The 23,976-nt window shown below is 40.5% G+C and overlaps 1 protein-coding gene across 2 annotated transcripts in view; it reads right to left on the bottom strand.

Moving 5' to 3' along the window:
* The window catches only part of FANCC (FA complementation group C), a 272,052-nt gene that overhangs the window by 11,980 nt on the left and 236,096 nt on the right, over window positions 1–23,976 (bottom strand). The window contains exons 11-14 of one of the 2 annotated variants that reach the window (XM_044265750.1): window positions 16,780–16,855; window positions 14,051–14,132; window positions 11,617–11,791; window positions 7,283–7,489 (exon numbers count right to left, since the gene is read on the bottom strand). In XM_044265750.1, coding sequence (XP_044121685.1) covers window positions 7,283–7,489; window positions 11,617–11,791; window positions 14,051–14,132; window positions 16,780–16,855 — 540 coding nt within the window. Of the gene's footprint in view, window positions 1–6,084; window positions 7,490–11,616; window positions 11,792–14,050; window positions 14,133–16,779; window positions 16,856–23,976 lie in introns of those variants that run through there. The other variant, XM_044265751.1, reaches the window with a different exon arrangement.

Here is a 23,976-nt window from a genome sequence, read left to right as displayed (position 1 = left end):
TGCTCTTTTAAATCACATTTTTCTGTTTCCCAAGGTGTCTGGGGCTGTGTGGGCTAGAGGCATGGGGCTTGCTGGCTTTGGTGCCCAGACCTGCCTGATGTCTGTACTATGAAGGAGAAAGGAGAACATAAATCATGGTGCTCAGCAGTCCCTCTGACCCAGAGAATTCCAGCCAATTAGTTGGCTTTTTAAACTATGGCTTTTTTTTTTTTTTTCCTGTGCCCCAGGGCAGACAAATCTACTCATGGTCCCTCAGTACTATCCCTCTCCAGTGTAGTTCCAGTGGGGGTGGGGGTGGGGGCGGGAGGCAGAGGGTTTCCCTTCGTTACCGTGTCTCCATCTTTCTTGCCATTCTCTATGTGGTCTATCTTCTGCTGTGCAGAAGATGTTCAGTCAGCCCTCAGTTCTTCAGAAGGAATTGTTCCATAAACAGGTATAGATTTGGTGTGTCCATGGAAATAGGTGAGTTCACCATCTTCCTAAATAGCCATCTTGGACCAGAATTCAGGACTTAACTATTTTATAACTGGAAGCTTGTTCCTCTTAATTGCCTTCACCTGTTTAACCCCCCCCAACAACCACCACTCTGGTAACTATCAATTTGTTTACCATATCTATGAGTCTGTTTCCATTTTATTTTGCTTTTTCATTTGTTTTATTTTTAAGTTTTTTTTTTTTAAGATTTTATTTATTTATTTGACAGAGAGAGATCACAAGCAGGCAGAGAGGCAGGCAGAGAGAGAGGAGGAAGCAGGCTCCCCGCTGAGCAGAGAGCCGGATGCAGGGCTCGATCACGACCCGAGCTGAGGGCAGCGGCTTAACCCACTGAGCCACCCAGGCGCCCCTTGTATTTAAGTTTTAATTTTATTTTTTTAAATAGTCAAGGACATTTTAATTTTATCTATCTATCTACTTTAAGTAAGCTCTATGCGGGGCTTAAACTCATGACCCCGAGATCAACAGTTGCATGCTCTGCCAGCTGAGCCAGCCAGGTGCCCCCATTTTGTTTTTTAGATTCCACATATAAGTGAAATCATATGGTGTTTATATTTCTTCTTTACTTATTATTTTTTTAAAAATCTTCTCTTTATTTTACTTAGCACAATACCCTCAAGGTCTATCTATGTTGCAAATGGCAAGATTTCATTTTTTTTAAAATTTTTTATGGCTGAGTAATATTCCATATACATACCATGTCCTTCTTATCCTTTCATGTACTAATGGACATTTACGTTGCTTCCATATCTTAGCTATTAAAAATAATGCTACATTGAACATAGGGCTGCATATTATCTTTCTGAATTCATGTTTTCATTTTCTTCAGATAAATACCCAGAAGTAGATTTGCTGGATTATACAGTAGTTGCATTTTTAACTTTTTAAGGGACTTCCACATTGTTTTGTACAGTGGCTGCACCAATTTACATTCCTGCTCTAGTGTATAAGGTTCTCTTTTCTCCACTGTCCTGTCAACACACCTTGTGTCTTTTTGATAATAGCCCATCTGACAGGTGTGAGGTGATATCTCATTGTGGTTTTGATTTGTGGTTCCCTAATGGCTAGTGATGATGAGCATCTTTTCAAACATCTCTTGGCCATCTGTATTTCTTTGGAAAAAATGTCTAAGTCCTCCGCTCATTTTTTAATCAGGTTTCCCCCCTTATGTTGTGTAAGTTCTTTTTATATTTAGATATTAGCCCCTGATCAGATGTTTGATTTTCAAAAATGTCCTCCCATTTAGTAGGCTATGTTTTCATTTTGTTGATGGTTTCCCCCACTGTGCAAAAGCTTTTTAGTGTGAGGTAGTACCATTTAGTTCATTTTAGCTTTTGTTGCCCTTGCCTGAGGAGACTACTTCAAAAAAAAAATATTGATGTTGAAGATGAAGAGCTTACTGCCTATGTTTTTTCTTCTAGGAGTTTTATGGTTTCAGGTCTTATATTCAAGTCTTTAATCCATTTTGAATTTACTTTATATGCGGTGTAAGATAGTGGTACAGTTTTCCTAGGACCATTTATTGTCTTTTCTCCATTGTATATTCTTGTCTCCATTCCTGTAGATTAACCATATATGTATGGATTTATTTCTGGATTCTCAATTCCATTCATCTGTGTGTCTGTTTTTTGCCAATACCATACTGTTTTGATTATGATAGCTCTGTAGTATAGTTTGAAATCAGGGCACATGTCACCTCCACCTTTGTTCTTTCTCAAGACTGTTTTGGCTATTTGGGATCTTTTTTAACCACAAATACACAAACATAAAAAATTTAGGTTTCTTTGTTCTAATTCTGTGAAAGATGCCATTGGTATTTTAGTAGGGATTGCAATGAATCTGCAGATTGCTTTGGGTAATAATTTTAAGAATGTTAATTCTTCCAAACAATCACCATAGAATATCTTTCCACTTATTTGTGTCATCTTCAATTTCTTCCATCAGTGTTTAATAATTTTCAGAGTACAGGTCTTTCATCTCTTTGGTTAAATTTATTCCTATAGGGTGCCTGGGTGGCTCAGTCCATTAAACGTCTGCTTCGGTTCAGGTCATGATGCCAGGGTCCTGGGATCAAATCCTGCATTGGGCTCCCTGCTCAGCAGGAGTCTCCTTCCTCCTTTCCCTCTACCCCTCCCCCCTGCTCATATGCACACTTTCTCTCTCAAATAAATAAAATCTTTTTAAAAAGCAAATTTATTCCTACATATTTTATTCTTTTCAATGCAATTATAAGTGGGGCTGTTTTCTAAATTTCACCTTTCGATGCTTCATGATGCTTCATGATAGAAACATAACCCATTTCTGTATGGTAATTTGTGTCCTCTGACTTTACTACATTCATTTATTAGTTCTAATAGTTTTTTGGTGGAGTCTTCAGGGTTTTCTAAATATAGTACCATGTCATCTGCAAATGGTGACAGTTTTATTTCTTCCTTACTAATATAGATGCCTTTTTTTTCCCCTTGCCTGATTGCTGTGGCTAGGACCTCCAGTGATATGTTGAATTAAAGTGACGAGAGTAGCATCCTTGTCTTTTTTCCTGATCTTAGAGAAAAAGCTTGTATCCTTTTCTCACCATTCAGGATAACGTTAGCTGTGGATTTGTCACATATGGCCCCTATTATCTTGAGGTACATTCCTTCTATATCCACTCTTTGAGAGTTTTTATCATAAATGGCTATTAGCTTTGTCAGATACTTTTTCTGCAGCTGTTGAAATGATCATATGACTTTTATGCTCTGTTTTGTTGAATTTGGTTTGTGACTATTTTCTTGAGGACTTCTGCATCTATAGTCATTAGGGATTTTGGTCTGTAGTTTTCTTTTTGTGTGTGTGGTGTCCTTATTTGGTTTTGGTGGCCTCATAAGTAAGTTTGAAAGCATTTCTTCCTCTTCAATTTTTTGGAATAATTTGAGAAGGACAGTCATTAACTCTTATTTATTTATTTGTAGAGAGTGAATGGGGAAGGGGCAGAGGGAGAGAGAGAATATTAAGCAGGCTCCACGCCAAGCATGGAGCCCAATGCAGGGCTTGATCTCACAACCCTAACATCATGACCTGAGCTGAAATCAAGAGCTGGTCGCTTAACCAACTAAGCCACCCAGATGCCCCATTAGTTCTTTAAATGTTTAGTAGAATCCACCTGTGAAGCTGTCTGGCCCTGGAATTTTGTCTTTTGGGAGATTTAAAATTATTGATACAATTTCATTACTTGTAATGAGTCTACTCAGATTTTCTACTTTGTATTTAGTCTTGGATGGTTGCTTGTTTCTCAGAATTTATCCGTTTCTTCTAGGTTTTCCAATTTGTTGCTCTATAATTGTTTGTAGTAATCTCTTATGAGCCTTTGTATTTCTGTGGTGTCAACTGTAATTTTTTTCATTTCTGATTTTATTGATTTCAGCCCTCTTTTTCTTAATCAGTCTGGCTGGAGTTTTTTCAGTTTTATCTTTTTAAAGAACCACATTTTAGTTTCATTGATCTTTTCTTATGTGTTTGAGTGTGTGTGTGTGTGTGTGTGTGTGTGTGTGTTTGGTGCCTCTTTCATTTATTTATGCTCTGATCTTCATTAGTCCCTTACTTCTACTAACTCTAGGATCTGTTCTTCTCTTTGCAGTTCCTTTAGATATAAAGGTAAAAGTTAGGTTGTGTATTTGGGGTTTCCTGTTTCTTGAGGGGAGCCTGTATTGCTGTGAACTTCTCTTTCAACTGTTTTTGATGTATGTGATTAATTTTGGAAAGTTGATTCCATCTTCATTTGTCTCACGGTATTTCATTAGTTTCAGGTGACAAAAATACCTCCAACACCTTCATGATTCAAAAGTGCCTGTGGCTGACTTTTTAAAATAACTTTTAATATTAGACCAGTTTTAGATTTATAGTTTACTGAAAAGATAATACAGAGAGATCGTGTATCTTCCACATCCAGTTTTCCCATTGTTAACATCTTAATTTTACAGTACATTTGTCACAATTAATAAACCAATATAGATATACTTTTAGTAACTAAAGGCCAAACTTCATTTTGATCTCCTCAATTTTCCCTTGATGTCCCTTTTTGGTCCCAGGATCACATCCAAGATACATTATATTTAATTTTCAAGTCTCCTTATGCTCCTCTTGGCTGCAACAGTTTCTCACACTTTCCTTTTTTTGATGGCCTAGACAGTTTTGAGGAGTACTAGGTAGGTATTTTGTTGAATGCCCCTCAACTGGGGCTTGTCAATTACTTTTCTCAGTATTAGACTGGGGCTACAGGTTTTGGGGAGGAAGACCACAGAAGTGCCATTTTCATCACATTATCCTAAAGGTAGCTATAATCAAAATGACTTATCACTATTCTCGTTGACATTGATCACTTGGCTGAGGCAGTGGCTGAAAAGCAACTATTACACTTATACCTGGCCAGAGAGAAAACGTTAGTTGGTACTGAGGTCTATGGACATGTGGGACATTTTTTAGCTTTCAGCTATGAAGTTCATTCACCCTAAACAGACTTGAAATTAAGTGAGGTATGCACTGTATAAAAGTATACAATAGATTCTGTGCTGGGGTGGGTGCTGAGGAGAAGGCACCCAGCATGTGTAACAGGTGAGTCCTTTTCTGCTCTTGGCAGTGCCCAGGCTCTTGAGAGGACTTCTGTCTGAACATGAGAGGCAGGACTGACAGGCTGGCTGCTGCATCCTGCCTGCTCCATGCTGGCTGTTCTACTAGGACTGAGGAGAACCTCCCAGTGCTGGCTTCTGAGGTTCTTGGCAGTCCCACTTATCACTGGGACTCCCCTCATATTCACATTCAAACAGAAGCTGCCCGGGGAAGGGAGCAAGAGGGGGCTCTCTGGGTGTTGGGAACATTCCTTTCTTGAGTTGGTTGCTGGCTGCATAGTTATTTTTGGTTTATGAACATTAATCAAGCTATTCATGTTCTGTATATATATTACAAGTTAATAAAAAATAGAAACAAAAGCAAATAAAAATTCTAAGAGCCAGCAAGTGGGTGCTTTTTAAACTTGCTCTTTTAACCATTTTTAAATGGACAACTCACTGGCATGAAGTAAATTCATAATACTGTACAACCATTACTATTATCCATTTCTAAAACTTTGCCTTTATCCCAAACAAACTCTCCATCCCTCTCCCTTGCCCAGCTCTTGGTAACCTCTATTCTACTTTTTGTCTCTAAAAATTTGCTATTTTAGGGCGCCTGGGTGGCTCAGTGGGTTAAGCCGCTGCCTTCGGCTCAGGTCATGATCTCAGGGTCCTGGGATCGAGTCCCGCATCGGGCTCTCTGCTCAGCAGGGAGCCTGCTTCCTCCTCTCTCTCTCTCTGCCTGCCTCTCTGCCTACTTGTGATCTCTCTCTGTCAAGTAAATAAATAAAATCTTTAAAAAAAAAAAAATAAATAAATAAAATAAATAAAAATTTGCTATTTTAGGTATCTCATATAAATCAATTATACAGTATGTAACCTTTTGTGTCTTGGTTATTTCAGCATAATGTCCTCAAGGTTCATCCATGTGGTACCATGTATCAGAACTTCATTCATTTGTAGGGCTTAAAAATATCCCACTGTATATACCGACCACACTTTATTAATTTATTAATAAATTAATAAATTTATTGAATGACACTTGGGTTGTTTGCACCTTTGGCTGTTGCGCGTAATGCCATTACGAACAGGGGTGGCTAAGTTTCTTTTTAATTCTACTAATTCTTTCACAAAGAAATAGAATTGCCAGATCATATGGTAATTCTGGTTAATTTTTTCAGGAACCATTAAACTCTTCCACAGTAGCTGTACAATTTTAATATTCCCAACTGGAAATATGAGACTTAACAATTTCTTTCTTTTTTTTTTTTTTTTGAGAGTTCCAATTTCTCTACATCCTCACCAACACTTGTTCTTTTCCATTTTGTTTTGTCTATAATAGCCATCCTGGTGGGTGTGCATCATTTTGGGTTTTGTAGGTTTTGATCTGCACTTCCCTAATGGCAAATAATGTTGGGCATTTTTTCATGTGTTTAATGGCCATCAGTATATCTTTGGAGAAAAGTCAATTTTGATCTGTTGCCCACCTTGGATTTAGATTTTTGCTATTGTTGATTTGTAAGAATTTCCAATATACTGTGGATACTAAACCCTTTCAGATATTTGATTCCCAAATGTTTTCTTCCCATTCCATGATATCTTTTGATGAACAAAAGGTTTTCATTGTGATGAAGTTCAATTGACTTATTTGTTGTCATTGCCTGTGCCTTTGGTGACATTATCCAAGAAGTCACTGCCTAATCCAATGCCATGAATGATACTCACTTCTGACTTGGACCATTCTTTATCCCTCACATCTGCTGGGTTTCAGGAAGGAATTCATTATAAATAGCAAACATACATTTTTTTAAATTAACAAACAAAACTCTTTGGATTGCTACAGTGAACACACCTCACTAAAGAATTACTCCTCTTCATGAGGGGAATGGAGTCATGCAATGTAACTAAAAGAATAAGTACATGGGGACACATAAGACCTAGCTTTGGCTATGGGCTCTGGTAGCAAGCTGTGACCTAGAAGTCCCCTTCTTTCTCTGAGCCTCCATTTTCTCTTCCATGTCATGAAGGTATTACAAGGGGGCAGGCTCTGGGGTCCCAACTGTCCTGCCCATCCATGTTTGGAAAGCACCCTGGTACACACCCTTGTCAAAGGCCAGACCCATGGCCTCTTCACTGGAGACAATCCACCTCTTTCTTGGAATGTGAGTGAGACTCAGCGTGCTACAGAAGGGGAGACTTACAAGGGTGAGGACTTCCCGGGCAATCACATGGGCTCTAGGAGTCCAGAGCAGGAAGTTCAGGAGGAGGCGCCTGATGAGCTGTTGACACAAAGGTGGTCTGGGGTCTCTGTCTCGGCTCTCTGCAGCTGCTGCCTGAAGATCCTCGGCTGAGAGACTTGGACTTCCAAGCAGCTTTTTGAGGCGGATGAGCACTGCCTTTACCTCTGCCTGGGAAGTATAAGGTGAGAGATTAAGGAAGAGTCAAGACATGCACGGTTCTAGGATTTACTTGGGACTTTGAAGCAAGCCTCCAGAAAGAAGAGAGGACTGGTGCCCGAGGGAAGGCAAACAGAGGCGACTCATGTCTGAGCTTACACACTGCTCCACACAAACCCAAATGGGCGTAATGGAAATTTCTTGACTTTTCTTTCGTCTTGCTCACTACGCAGCCAAGGCACCATGCCAGGAATTTTTTTTTTTTTTTAAAGAAAGGAAATGGAGAAAAATCCTCAGCAGAATGCAGTCAGATTTTTATATTGTGGGAAAAAGAACAAAAAGCTCCTTGAAGACTCGCTCACTATCACAGCCACAAATCAATTAAAGCCCCATGCAACTGGACCTCCACTGAGCCAATGTTCCGATAAGAATGAGGTTTGCCTTTTGCCTTTTGCTATCTTTGAGGGGAGGAAACACACACACACACACCCCACATTTGTTTTGTTTTAGACACTAGGACAGTCTGTTCATACATGTTTAAAGCCCAAGCAGAGGTCACAAGTCTGTGGAATGCACATAATAATGGTGATTGTTGTAGGTCTGTGGGTTGTTTTTGCATAAAAAATTCTTATTTCATGCTGAGACTTCTGCTTGCTATAATGGTACATCAAGTTGTGACTTGGAAACAAAGAAAAAACTGAAAAGCCATAGATCCAAAATGCCACATGGCACTTATGAACAGCTATGTTCCGTCACTTTCGGAAGAATACTTGGGCCTATTCTGAGAATTCCCATGACCAATTTTATGGATTTTGTGTCTCCCCCCCCCCCGGAAGTTAGGGCCTCATTCAATGAAGTCTGTCATAAACTCCAGTACACTAGGAGTGCTGTATGAGCTATTCTGACCACAGTCCAAGACCGTGAGAAACTGTACCATGGGGCTCTTCCACGGAGAATGGCAGCATTCCAGCAGGAGAGGGCTACTCTCTCACCACCTGCTTCTGTCAGCTGGGCCCAGCCTGCCCTCATCTGATGGCATCTATGGGAGCCCAAGACCCTCCTGCCATCTGAATGGTGTACAAAAATGTCAGAGCTTAGGAAGCTCTGCCTTCATATCCATTTTCTTCTTGACTGAAGAATATCTTCTTGACTTTCTGCCTTTGTCCAGTACTCCCTAAAACTAGTCTTCATTCCAGACCATCTTTCCCTTTAAATGCCTTTCATGTCCATAACTTTAAACACTTTTTAATTTGTTTTTAGGTAAAAGGCATAAGCTTTCTTTTCTGAGCAATACTTTTTATCCTGCATTATGAAAATTTACAAATGCTCACGGTAGAATTAGAATAAAAAGTATATAACCCCACTACCCAAATAAAAGTTCTGATCTAACTTAATCTCAGACTGGTCCTGCTCCCTTTTCTTCAGAGGAGATGGAGGAAACCAAGTTCGCATCCTTCTCATCTTCTTCCCATGCCTTCTGAACACAGCACTATGTTTTCCTAGAGTTTTCACAATGCACTGGAAGCGATGTCATGTATCTATGGTCTTTGAGAACATGATTTTTCACGGCAGAATGCTAGTTCATGGTTAGAATATGTCACAATTTATTTAGTCAGTTCTTTACTATTGAAAGTTAAGGCCATTTGTAACATCTACAATTACAATAATGCTTATGTCTTACACATAAATCTTTGTATGGCTCTCTAATTACTTCCCTAGGATAATTCCTCAAGGTAGAATGACAAAGTTAGAGAATGGCCTAATTCTTAGAGATATACAAAAACACAGGCATTTTTTGTTTTTATCGTGATCCAATTCAAAGTCAGCAAGAGAATATAGACACTGGCTGGCAGTGAACACAGCCTGCAAAGAGCAGGATGGGACTTTGTGCGGCAGTTGCTCTTGCTTCCTCATTACTGAACCTCAAGGATGGCTGGAGAGACAGTGCTTCTAGCCACGGTTTACTATCAGGGCTAAGCAATTAACCGGATTTAATGACACATTTTGAGGAAAAGGCACAGATGTTGTCAGGCTCATTCAAATCTCCCAATAATCACATGTTCAAAGGCAGCTCACAGTTTGTTTCTCAAGTCACCCAACAGACCGTCAAAAGGATTAAAGCTCGAAAAACCCAGGGGACCGAGAGGTATGTCTTACTAGTTAAACTAGGAAAACTGGGCCCATTTGCTCCTCGGGACGTCACACACACCAGCACCTCCAGCTGGGCACAAAGGAGGAAGAAAGAGGCTTTGGGATCACAAACATGAAGTGTGGCTTCAATCACAAGATGAAATGGGGTAGCTAAGACGGAAGGTAAGCTAAGACAGAAGCCAGTATGCTGGCCCTAAACTAGCCTGAGTGAACAAATTAATCCATTTTTTAAAGAGATTTTATTTATTTGAGAAAAAGCCAGAGAGAGCATGATCTGTAGGGGAGGAGGCAGAGGAAGAGGGAGAAGCAGACTCCCTGCTGAGCAGGAAGCCCAAGATCATGACATGAGCTGAAGGCAGACGCTTAACCAACTGAGCCACCCAGGTGCCCAGAGCTAATCTATTTTTATCCAGTATGCCTAAGCATCCTGGAGTAAGAACTATGCACAGGTTTTATTTAAAAAAAAAAAAAAAAAAAAAGGACAAAGTTAAGTATTAGAAAGACATGCCAGTGCAGAACTTTCTAGAAATTACATTTTTTGGGGGGACAATTTATTTCTCTATAGTTCAAAAGTGAACCTCTGTTAGTTTTTATAATCAATACAGAATTTAACACATAACCTTCCAACTTAGCTTATAAACAATCAAAGTATATATAACAGGGTTTTGCAAATCCTTACTGCTACATACATTTTAACTACTACTATAATTAAAAATAAGGATTTCCCTTAATTAGAATTAGGAGTTCCCTTAATTAGTTTAATTGATATTTTAAAAGGTAAATAGAAGGCTTTCTTTTTAATCATACAGCAACCCTCAAATACATTTTGTGGATTATGATAATTTCTTTAAAATGTTCTATTTTGGGGCACCTGGGTGGCTCAGTGGGTTAAAGCCTCTGCCTTTGGCTCAGGTCATGATCCCAGGGTCCTGGTATCAAGCCCCACATCTGGCTCTCTCTTCTGCAGAGAGCCTGCTTCCTCCCCTCTCTCTCTCTCTGCCTGCCTCTCTGCCTACTTGTGATTTCTCTCTCTCTGTCAAATAAATAAAATCTTTAAAAAAAAATGTTCTATTTTTGATCCAAAATAAATTATCACCAAATTTCAAGTTTCCAAAATCCAAAACTCTTTCCTTCCTCTACTGACATATCTGTATTAGTCTCTGCTTTTTTCCAACAACAGAAAACATCAAGCAAATAGGAGCACTGTTCTCAATATAAAGAAACCTGTTCTCTTTAATTATTGAAATTAGCAAAAAGTGCTAGCAGTTAAAGTTTTAAAAACTGGCAAATAAATGTATGCAAGGGAGGTGCCAATGCCTTTAATCAAAGCGTGGCTTCCTGTAATCATTACACTCCACATAAAACAACAACTCTCTTTGCTACAGACAGTCAGTCTAGCACTTAGTGGCTCTGTTATTTATGGAATGCCCAAGACCTTTTTCAGAAGCTAAGGGGTTAACATCAGATTACTTTAATAAGAGTTCTAAACAAAGCTGGTAATGTGAGGACCTGCTGACTGATCCAAAAAAGCAGTAAGTCAAGACAGGCCATGCTGCTGATCAGAGAGAGGACTGTGCTCCTCAGAAGAGCAGTCAGACTCTGCACAGCAAATGCTAGAGGACGTGGCCCCTGGGCCAGGAGCATCTGTAAATGAGGGCAGAGGTGGCAGCCGAGCAAGACAGATAAAACGTGGGGGACAGAAGGGCTATGCCTCGTCTACTCGATGCCTCCGAAGAAAGCAGAGTGGCAGTGTCCTGTCTCTAGTCAACTCTGTGAGGAAAGAAGACATCTCCGACCACATACCCAGCACGCACACACCTATCTGGGTCGACATCGACTTCCTTCCACAATGAACACAGTGAACACTCAGTGCTTAGGTGCCTGGGGGTTAGTAGAAGCCAACCCCCCGACAGGGCCCCTTCGTACAGGATCCTTTCTGATCCCGAGACGGACCCGGAGCCCCGCACGCAGTGGGCCTTGCCACCCACCATGGTCTGTGCTCGCTGCAGACTCCTGTCACGTGGGCTGTAGCTGAATGCCAAGAGCCAGAGCAGGGCCTCAGGGGGTTCAGCTTCTGACATCACTAACTGCTCAGCCGCGATATCAGCCCATCCTCCAAAGTGAATGAACAAAAACCAGCACTCAAAGGGGCCTCCGTAGGACCTGGAACAGAACCAAAACACATGGCAGCCGGCAACTTGATTTCTTTCTCTTTTTGGTTCTTAAAGCTACTGTAATGTTTGTGAATGATTGGCTTAAATTGTTCTTATGCACTGAAGTACAACTTGCAAGGAATACAAGTTAGACTCAGAAAAGTAGCTCACAATGCCATGCTGAACCCATCACAGGGCCATCAAAGGCAGGTCTTTCAAAACACCAGGTGCCCTGAGGACTTCACACATTTAAATTATATCCAAGGACCATAAGCGAGTACAGGCCTTTGACAAAGAAAGATTCAGGACCATGACCAACAGGAATGCTACAAGATGAGAACCTGCAGGCCTCCTCTGCTTTCTAGCTGGCCTGCACAGCTGGGCTGCCATGGAAAGTGGGGCCCCCAGCCATGAGGCGGCCACCCAGGCAGCTCCAGAGCAAGAAATGAGGGGGCTCCTGTGGGTCCAGATGGAGACCAGGGAAGGGATGCAGACAGAAACATGCACTATTTCCTTTCTGACAAAACACAGGGTTCTGGACAGTATTTTGGCAACTAGGAATTTTGAATAGGCTGCATACTGTATTCTTTCCTGTCATCACATGTATGTCCGAGCTGAAAAGTTAGAAGCTTTTGTGAAGCTTTCCTTTTGTCATGCTGGGAACTGAGAGGTACACTGGTTGTTGCTGAAAGGGTAGACTCTGCTCAAGGAAATGACTCATTACTCTGCACAGTGACAGTGTCAGCAGCTTAATATCTCCCCTAGAGAAAATGGAGGATTGGCCTGAGATGAGGGTAGTTCAGAACTTTCCTTCTGAACCAGGGAAACTCCTGGAACAGGAGAGTTCTGCGCTTCCCTTGGTTGGATCTGGGCCTGCTGTATCTGTTCTAAGAACAAATGATTAAATGTTATAAAACCAAGCTTGTGGAACAGTGGAGACAAAAGAAAGGAGGGTATTAATCTTACTTGTTCCACAGGAGGGAGATGTGGTGCTCTGTGGGCCACCTCAGTGGTCGGCTGGGTTATGATGTCTCAAAAGCAAGGGACAGGCTCCACAGGGCCTCTCCCCTACAGACCTCACTATAACGTGAGCACCAGGGCTCTCTCACGCTTCCTGCTCACAGGTGGGCATCGCACCCGGATGAGAGCTTAGAGTGCGGCTTGCACAGATGGGCCTGGTCCTTGCTGTTTTCCGCCAGTAACTGAGCATGTGAGGCAGTCCCAGTGGCCAGCTAAGAAAGCATCTAAACCTGTTCACCCACTCCTCTCTGCAGGTGGAGACTGGGACCTACTTAAGGCAGATCTAGGTAAGGTAAGAGTCCCCCAGGTTTTGGGGGCTAGGTCCTGCACTGCAACAGAGACAACCTAAAAGGATGCACATGGGAAAGGATGCACATGGGGCTGACAGGTGTTACAGGTCATTACTATGGCCAAGACTACCCTGCTTGGCTGCTAGTTCTTTTTGTCTCATTTATTGTTGGGGAGGGGTAGGTGAATAACTGGCACAAAGCCTTCATCAGTGACTGTGAACATAAGGAGGACCAACCAGACACTGTGATGGCTCAGTGAGGAGATAATAGAGGATTTCAAGAGGGAATAGTGGCCGAAGGAACAAATAAAGACAAATAAAGCTTCAGTAGCTTAGTAGAGACAACAAATAAAATATTTACACTCTACAAAAGTGTAAGTCAGAGGAAGCAGAAGGGTATTATGCCACAAAGAACATAGTAAAGCCCAAATGTGATTGCTTTTAGGAAAATAATGTAAGAGGGTACTTAATATCATGTTAGAAATTAATTCATATTAGAATGGATTTTCTAACTTTAGACACACATTTATTAAAAAGAGGAGGAGAAAGGGGGGCATTTTATCCTACTGTGTAAGAGAAGAATTTCTCTTCCCTTGAGAGTAAGAGGAAAGGCGAAGCCAAGGGACCCAAAGGGCACTGCCCTTCTCCTTCTGCGTGGCTGGGGCAGCATGTAGGCACCGCCTTTCCTACACGGTCTATTCTTCTCATTGTTATGCTTGTATATTTCAAAATCCAATACAGTTTCTACACAAGGTATTTACATATGTACCTGTTGATTCTGAGTTGCTCAAAGTGATACGTGTAGCTGGCTATGTGTTTCCTCCATTCTCAATCAGCAATGTGCTTACCTCTTCGGGGATGGTCGGTAATGCCGACCCCTGTCAGCCCTCCGTGAAGTAAAGATCAGGATCAAGAGAGAACACTACGATGCAGACCTAGGAGTCGTCAGGATTTGCTTACCTGTGAGTCTGGTCTTCAACTATTTCTCGGAGCATTTCTGAAATATGTTTCAGTGGCTGGTGCCACAGTTCTTGTGGGATCTCTGTGGGCAGAGAGACACACCAGAGGGAACTGAAGAAAAGTCAAACCTATTAGGACTATCTGCTGCTAAGACCAGAAGAGCTTTGAAAAAAGGCCTTATTTCTCCTGGTCCATGGGACCCACACCACTGGCCTCATGCTATTCCCAGCCGATATCCATCCCTTAGGCCTGGGAAAACCCCATGTTACATAGAACTGAACTTCACAGGCTCTTTAACTCAGGTACACGGAAAGCGACAAACCGCATAAGCAGCCTGCCCTCGGACTGGAAATGTTGTAGGGCAGATAGTCCAGGTTTTTTTCTTTTCTACCCCCCACCCCATCACTGACAATTCATGATTTCAAAGTACATGGAGATGGTGATTAAAGTCAACAAGGAACTAAGGACAAGCTGCCCAACTGTTTTTCTATGACTATGATGAATTCAGAATATGATTTCAGGTTTAAATGAAACAAAAGGCCAGGAAAATAATACATGGTATCCTACAAACAAATGTCCTTTCTTGAGTTAGTTTTTCTGGTTTGACAATTATCCTATGATTTTAGACACATCTGAACCTGTATGTGTCTGCAGTTCAAAACAACATCTAAAAAAGTTACCACTTTTCCATGCGGTGACAGATTCTATAATTAAATACATCAGAGGATAATGTAAGTGACGGGGTAGGCACTGCCAGCAACTCCACAAATGTCATGGATACAGGATCATGTGTTATCTTTCCCTCCTTTGAATGTCCGTAAGTCTTCACTAGTAGCCTCTGAAGGCGTTTCATTTTCTTCTTCGTATTAATTATTTCGACCCTTATTTCATGTCTCCCTCTACTTGTAACTCTTGGATAGTCAGGGCTCATAAGTGATCTTTTATACCCCACAGGACTTTACGGTGGGCACAAAATCAATTTCTGATGAATAGAAAATTTTACTATTAAAAAATACTTCAGGGACATCTGCGTGGCTCAGTCAGTTAAGCGTCTGCCCTCAGCTCAGATCATGAAACTCGGGTCCTGGTATTGAGCCCCACATCATGCTCCCTGCTTAATGAGGAGCCCGCTTCTCCCTCTGCCCCTCCTTGTGCTCTTTCTCTGTCTCAGGTAAGTAAATAAAGTATTAAAAAAATACTTCAGGGGCACCTGTGTGGCTCAGGGGTTAAAGCCTCTGCCTTCAGCTCAGGTCATGATCCCAGAGTCCTGGGATCGAGCCCCACATCGGGCTCTCTGCTCAGCAGGGAGCCTACTTCCCTTCCTCCCTCTCTGCCTGTCTCTCTGCCTACTTGGGATCTCTGCCTGTCAAATGAATAAATAAAATCTTTAAAAAAATATACTTCAATTTGTGAACTTAACATTTTACCCCCCAAAAGTAATATGCTGAAAAAAAAGAACAGCAGAACTACTGCTAAAATTCACTTACTTATTTTTGGACATAAGTCTGGGACAGTCACACAAAGGAAAAGGTAAATGGCTGACATCATGCCCAAGGTATCACCTTGGTCTTTTGTTTATAGATTTCCCAACTTAAAAACTAACAATTCCCGTATTTTTTCTGGAGCTCATTCAGCTTTTCACACAGGCTGAGCCCAGGCTTCTCTAATCTGACCTAAGCTGTAAAGTGTACCACTGGAAAGAGAGATGCTGACTTTTCTGTCTCGTTATCAAGGTTCTCCCATTGTGTTCCCACAGGATGAGTTTCACAACACTGTCGACCACAGGTTCCATTAGCCTCATTATCACCTCTACTACTCGCACCTGAGCGGAGGGGCTCAGATGGGTCACTCTGGGTGAGAATCTACAGCTTCTGGAAAAAGGAACAAGAACTGGATTTTGTAAATTGCTCTGAAACTCTGAATCATCTACTTTCCTTGATTAAATCAATTTACTCAAGTCTTGGGAAAAAAATGCAAGGAAAACTGACATAAAAAAGGAGTATTACCAGATCTTTCTATCTTCTTTTTCCCTCCACAGTTAAAAATGCCTTCTTCTCTGGCAGAGTCTCTGCCTTTCCCTCAGATGCCAGACTTCCATGAGAAGGACTTTATTCTCTATGCCTGAAATGTAGCCTAAACACAAGTTCCTGCACATGCTAACAAGTCCACCCCAGTTGGGTTAAGGATGGAATCATCACTTTCCCAACTGGATGTGGCCAATGGAAGGCTGGCAAATGAGATTAGAGAAGGCCATGATCTATACACTTAACTGAATTCTTTCAAAAGTCTTCCCTTGACTCAGGAGAAATTTCCCCTAAATTTCCTAGGCTTTGTTCATCATTTTATCTTTCCTTCTGTAACAAGTGGCACAGAGTAGAAAGAATGAAATACAAACGTCTTCCTCAGCCAAATCTTAGCCTGTTCCTGGCACTCAGGTGGATCTGGCTAGCACCAGTAGAGGCCTATGTTATCCGGAGCAGACTATCAAAACCTAATGAGAGGACGATTTTTTCCTTTCTTTTGGTAAGTGATGATAACTGGGAAGTCCAGAAAATTCTCATATCAAAATCCCACAGAATGTGAGACCCTAAGAGGTTGAAGGGATGTTAGAGATGACCAAGTCCATCTCCCCTGTTTTATAGATAAGGGACTGGTAGTGAAGGGTCATGATGTGTCCATGTTCTTTCTTAGAAATTATTTTAATATGATCAGAATCAACTTTCACGTACCTTTTGGGTGTTGCAGCAGCACCATAACAAGAGATGGAGAGCCATAAGGAAAGTAGGTCTTGAATGTAAACTTCAGCTACAACAGGAAAAAAAATTCAAAACCACATGAACATTTGGGTTGAAAGAAATATTAAGAAAGAACAAAACACTGCATCATCTGCCCCAAAAAGACCTACTAGTACTAGCATGGTCAGAATGTTTTCTTAAACGTTTATTTTTTAAAAAGTGCTTCCAATAACCTTGTAAATATGTTCCAGAAAAATGAACCTTTTTGAAATCACCTTCTGAGGCTTAAGAAAAATAAAGTTATGTTCCTGGTGTCTTTATAGCAGTTCTTTACCTCACATGAACCCAATTATGCACATAAATCTCCTATTTAAGTGAGAGTTTCCAAGGCAGTTGTGAGATGCTAGGTATTCCAGCATGATTTTTTAACAACAAAAAAAGCATGAAACAACAATGGTGCTCACAATACTTTGTGGGCTAAAGTGCTATAGTTTTTTATACCCTCTGAAGGCAGAGTGGCTTTTAAGTACTTTTATAAAAAATTAAACGAAAATCTAGAAAGAGTGAAGTCAAAACAGAGAACATTTCTGTCACCCCAAGAAGCTCCTTTGTGGTTCTACCACTCCCCAGCAACCAATATTTGGATTTCCGCAAGAGAGTTTAGTTTTGCTTATTCTTGAATTTCACATAAATACAAGAATGCTACGCATTCTTTTGTGTCTGGTTTGGCTCCACATCTTTTTTTTGAGATTCATCCATGTTAACTATGCTTGAGTCATTCATTCTTACATTCTTTTTTATCGCTTGAAACAATCACTGTATGAATATACTGTAATGTTTATTTATTCTCCTCCTGAGGGGTATTTGGGTTGTTTCCGGTTTGGGGTATGAAAAAAGCATCAAATTAACATTCATATTTATGTCTTTTCGTAGACATGTGCTTTCATTTTTCTTGCGTAAATACCACAGGAATGGAATTACTGAGTAGATGCCTGTTTAACTTTATTAAGAAAACGCCATGTAGTTTTCCAAAATGGTTGTACCATCTCACACTCCACCAGCAATTTATGAGAATCCCAGTTGTTCCACATAGCAAACATGTGATATTGTCAATCTTACTAATTTCCGCCACTCCAATAGGTATGAAATGTCACCTCTTTATGCATTTACTATGCATCTTCTTGACAGCAAATGATGTTGAGTGATTTTCATGTGTTTACTGCCAATTTATATATTTTTTGAAAAGATATTCGTTTCTTTTTGTACATTTGTATTCGTTTCTTTTGTACATTTAAAAAAAAACGAGTTTTTTCTTAGGGAGTAAGAGCTTTATGTAATCTAGACACAAGTTCTCTGTTAAATGTATGTATTAAAAATATTTTCTCTTGCCTGGTGGCTTGCTTTTTCACTTTCTTAACAATATCTACCAAAGAAAAGAAAATTTTCATTCTGATGAAATTTATAATTTACCCATTTTTTTCTTTTATGGTTTAAGCATTTTTTTTTCATCCCTTGTAAGAAATCTTAGATGGTTCCAATGTAAAAAATATATATATATTCTCCTACGTTTTCTTCTAGGAGCTTTATAGTTTTAGCATTTATGTTGAAGTCTATGATCCATCTCAAATTAATTCTTGTATTTGTGAGGTAGAGGTTCTTTTTTGCCATATAGATATCCAGCTTTTTCAGCCTATCTGTTCAAAATGTTCTTTCCCCCCGCTGAATTGCCTTTGTGTCTCTGTCAAAGACCAACTGACTATACACGCACATATACGTGTATATATAAAGGATGAACTATATGGATATGTGTTTCTAGACTCTTCACTCTTCAGTTCTACCAATCTATCTATCCTTTTGCTGATACCTCACAGTCTTGATCACGTAGCTTCAAGTCTTGAAATCAGGTAGTATGAGTCTGCCAGGTTTTTTGTTTTTTTTTTTGTTTTGATTTTAATTTGTTTTTCAAAATTGTTCTGGATATTGTTCTGGAATTATATGGGTTCTCTCCTCAAATATTTGTTTCTTTAAGCAATGTTCTGTAGTTTCCAGCGTAGAGGTCTTATACATCTTTTATTAAATTTACTTCTAAGTATTATTTAAGATTAATTTATTTATTGTGGTAGGAGGAGGGCATGTGGACAAGGGGCGAAGGGAGAGGGAAGGCAGATTCCTCATTCAGCACAGAGCCCAATGCAGGCCCAATCTCAGGACCCCGAGATCATGACCTGAGCTGAAACCAAGAGCTGGACACCCAACCGACAGCGCCCCCCAAGCGCCCCTTAAGTATTTTAAGTAACTGTGCATTTGCCTTTCTCTCTTTGCTTCTGTCAATTTTTGCTTCATGTATTTTGGAACTCTGTTATTAGGCTCATACCCATCTATAATTGGTATTTCTCCTGACAACCTGACCATGGTGCCATTATAAAATGTCCCTCTTTATCTCTGGTCATACCTTGTCTTGAAGTCTATGTCATCTGAGGCTTGTAGTGCCGTACCAGCTTTCTGCGCTTATTATCTGTATAACCTTTCTTTTCTTTTACTTTAATCTACCTCTGTCTTTATAGTTAGAATGGATCTCTTGAAAACAACATATAGTTGGATCTTGGTTTTTTATCCAATCTAACATTTGTGCCTTTTTACTAGCATATTTAGCTAATTATTATTTAATTTTTGTAATTAATATACTTGTTAGTATGTTTGGGTTTAAGTCTACCTTTTGATATTTTCTTTTGTCCCATTTATTTATTTTTTGTTCCTCTGGCAACTAACAGTCCCGTCTTAATTACATCTCAAGTCCATCAGTTCGTGCCTTCATTTCTGGGCATCCGTGACCCTACAAAACCCTCCCCCACTTCTCATATAAGAGATCTAAGGAGACATTTAGCAGAGACCCCAATGTAGTTTCTTTTTTTTTTTTTTTTTTTTAAAGATTTTATTTATTTATTTGACAGACAGAGATCACAAGCAGACAGAGAGGCAGGCAGAGAAAGGGAGAGGAGGAAGCAGGCTCCCTGCAGAGCAGAGAGCCCGATGTGGGACTCGATCCCAGGACCCTGAGATCATGACCTGAGCCGAAGGCAGCGGCTTACCCCACTGAGCCACCCAGGCGCCCCTGTAGTTTCCTTTTTTCAAGGCTTAAATCTCCTCCAATTTCTATGTACTTTTTTGGTTGCTCTCTAGTACCTTCAAATTGTTTTTAAACATATTTTGCTCAGAGTTTATAATTTTTATGGAAGATTTAGTCTAATACATTATTGGACTCTGCCACAGCTGGAACCAGAAACTGAACCTATACGCAAGTTTAGAAAACGTGGCTTGTTGTGGCAGCACTAATCCAGCTGGGCATGTTGATGGAGCTGCACTGTACTTGCCAAACACAACAGGGTGAGAGGAAAGGATAAAAAGAGAATGCGAAGCACTGAAGACAAACATTTCTGACAATGGGAAAGAATGTGGATGAATGGGATTTCTCATAAGCTGTTGGGGGGAGTATAAATTGGCCCATCCACATATGAGAACAATTTGGCAGTATCTACAGAAGCTAAATCTTTGCATACCTAATAACTGGCACTTCCACTTCTAAACATATATCCCAGAATGTTCAGAGCAACCTTATTTCTAAAAGAAAACAAAATCTGGAAACAACCCAGAGGCCTACCACCACTTCCTCAACAATATACTATATAGCAACACCCCACCATGGCTACACACAACATAGGGCAATCTTGGTGAATGGAAAAAGCAAGGCTCAAAAGACTGCATATAGTATGCCACTCTTGTCGTTGTTTGTTTTATGAAGTGCCAAAAAGTATAGAAAACATGGTTTCGGAAATCCCATATATGTGATCACACTATTTTCAGAAAAAGCAAAGGAACGATAAACATAAATTCAAAACAATGGCTATGTGGGGGAGAAAGGCCAGGCTATGTGGATACAGATAAATTATTGTTACCGGTCCAGGTCTCGTTTGGATATCAGATTCACAGATACTCATTTTATTAAGAATAAATGCATGCATGAATGAATAAAACATAGAAAGGAAGGAGAGTTGTTCATGGATTACACAGGACAGGGGGTGTTATGCATTAAGGATTATGATTAATCTAAAAATGGGCACTCAAGAAGGCAGGAGATCAATGATGAGAAATGTTGTCAATTAAAAAGGAAGGCAATCAGTAACAGCCCTACAAAGGGAAATGATATAATACATTATATGAAGGCCTGTGCAAAGATAAGAGGTTACAGCTCTCTTATTCTGAGCCCAAAGTCAGGGCAATGAATTCTTCTTTCTTTTTTGGATCCCTGCCCTGCTTTCCACTGGGACTCAGTGTGTACCCCTTCATACCACCAGAGCCATGTAGCCTGAGCAGGGTAATATTCTAAATGAACAGCAACAGAAATAAAAAAAGAAAAGAAAAGCAACAGAAATAGAACGAACAATCCTAAAATTTGTGTGGAACCACAAAAAACCCTGAGCAGGCAAAGTGATCTTGAGAAAGAACAAAGCTAGAGTCAGCATACCCTCTGATTTCAAACTTTATTACAAATATATAAGTAATCAAAGCAGTACAGTACTGGCATAAAAATAGACCTACAGATCAACAAAACAGAACAGAGGGCCCAGAAATAAACCCACATATACATGGACACGGAACCAAGAATATGCAAAGGGGAAAGGATAGTCTCTTCAATTAACGGTGTTGGGAAAATTGGACAACCACATGTGAAAGAGAAGCTGGACCCCTATCTTAACAACATATACAAAAACTAAAACTCAAAATAGATTATAGAGACTGGAACATTAGGACCTGAAACTATAAAACTCCTAGAAGAAAACACAGGTGGGAAAATCCTCAACGATGGCCTTGGTGATGATTTTTGTATCTGATTCCAAAGGCAAAGAGAACCAAAGTGAAACTAAGTAAGTGAACCACATCAAATTAAAAAGCTTCTGTACAGCAAAAGATACCATCAGCAGAATGAAAACGCAACTTACAGAATAGGAGAAAATATTTGTAAATCATATCTGAAAATTCATATCTGAATTTAAAATATATAAAGAATTCATACAACGCAATACAAAACAAATCTGATAAAAAAAAAAAGAAAATATGAACAGACATTTTTCTGGAGAAGACCTACAGATGGCCAACAGGTATATGAAAAGGTGTTCAACATCATTCATTACCAGAAAGATACAGATCAAAACCACAATGAGGCATCACTTGACATCTGTAAGAATAGCTAGTATCAAAAAGACAAGAATAACAGGTGTTGGCAAGGATGTGGAAAAAGAGGAACCACAGTGCACTGCTGGTGGGAATGTAAATTGGTGCAGCCACTCTGAAAAGCAGTATGGAGGTTCCCTGAAAAAGTAAAACTATAAATACCAAATGATCCAGTATCCCACTACTGGGTACTTACCCAGTGAAAATGCAAACACTAACTCAAAAAGTAGTTAACTAACTGCACCCCCTATGTTCACTGTAGCACTGTTTACAGCATCAACGACATGAAAACAACCTAGGTGTCCACTGACGGGTGAATGAATAAAGGAAATGGACTATTATTAAGCCTTTAAAAAAAGAGCTATCTTGCCATCTGCAACAACATGCATGGAACATGAGGGCATTATGCTACATGAAATAAGTCAGACACAGACAGATAAATACCGTATGATCTCACTTATATGTGGAACCAAAAAAATCAAAACAAAGCAAACCACACATGAGCTCAGAGGTACAGAGAACAGATCAGTGGTTGCCAGAGGCTGACTAGGGGGTGGGTGAAATGAGTGAAGGGGATCAAAAGGTACTAACACTTCCAGTTATAAAATAAGTAAGTCTCATGGATGTAACATACAGCATAAAAACTAGTTAATAACACTGTACTGCATATCTGAAATCTGCTAAGAAAGTAGATCTTAATAGTTCTCACCATAAGGAAAAAAAATTTGTAACTTTGTGGTGACAGAAATTAACTAGACTTACTGTGAACATTTCACATTATACACAAATATAGAATCATGCTGTACACCTGAACCAGGTATTTGTTAATTAGACCTCAATAAAAAAAATAAGAATAGACAAATTAATTAAAGCAACTGCAACTCCAGTCCAAATACACAAGCCCTCAGCCAATAGCCAGGAGCAAGGCTGATAAGCACACTTAAGCTAATGCTTTAAACCAGTGTCTTCTGCCGCAGCCTAGGTGTTGTTCAGTGGTAAAGGGACAAGTCTTCTAGAGGTTGGTTCCTAACTGGGAATACAAAGAATGCACAAGAGAGGAAAAAAGATATTTATAATCATGCCTCAAAATGGGTGTGAGGACCAACCAAAACCTTTCTGCAGAGCTCTCCTCCTTCCCGAATTCCACGCTGGGACCACTGAAACATGGTTTGCTACATTCTATTTAACCTCCTTAGGGAAAAAGGATGGGAGAAAATACATCATAAATATTTATGATTGCCTTAAAAAGCGGAAACATCTGCTAAAACCTGAGAGGTTTCTTTGGTGTAGGGTGAGCAGAGCTAGCGCCACACAGCATGGCTGTTTTCAGTCAGGTTGCGGAAAGCATGTGAGGGCGTGGGGCCCCCCTCCTGGGAAGCTGCAGTGGACCCAGGTACCTGGACAGGCAAAGCACCACACACAGGACCCGTCACTTAACATGCCCGAAAGTGAAAGCTCTGGGAGAATGCTTCCTGTTTCACAAGGTCCCTCTAATCAGTTCCCGGCCCCTGGCAGGGGTGGTCTGGCTTCTACTGATGGAGCCTCACAGTGTAAGTCTTCCTGCGGCCCCCACGCCTGGCTTCTTGATCGCTGATGTGTCTGACTTGCACCTCTTAGTCACGGCCATTCCTAGCTGCTTCTCTATAATGATGCAAATCTCTTCGCGTCACTCTCACGGGCTCCTTTCTCTCCTGGAACCCAGTTCACATTTGGGTCTCTCCCAACTAGGCAAGGGAACTCTAGTAATTAAGAATGTTGAGTACTGCTTTGTAATATGTGGCATTTCCTTCTTAGCACATGCCATATAGACTCCGGAATGCCTGGGCAGGGCAGAGGCCCGCTTGGCAGACAGCAGGCAACCCAGGGCCCAGAAAATGCCTCCTCCAGGTGGCACGTGCTGGCAAGACAGTTCTCTGACACTACAGTAGGCAAATGCTTCTGGGTACCAGGCACAGGGCAGAC

Source organism: Neovison vison, chromosome 9 (genome assembly GCF_020171115.1).
Source record: "Neovison vison isolate M4711 chromosome 9, ASM_NN_V1, whole genome shotgun sequence".
Classification (NCBI taxonomy): Eukaryota; Metazoa; Chordata; class Mammalia; order Carnivora; family Mustelidae; genus Neogale; species Neogale vison.
The sequence above is the reverse complement of the archived record's forward strand: the minus strand, read 5'-3'. Positions and strand labels throughout refer to the sequence as shown.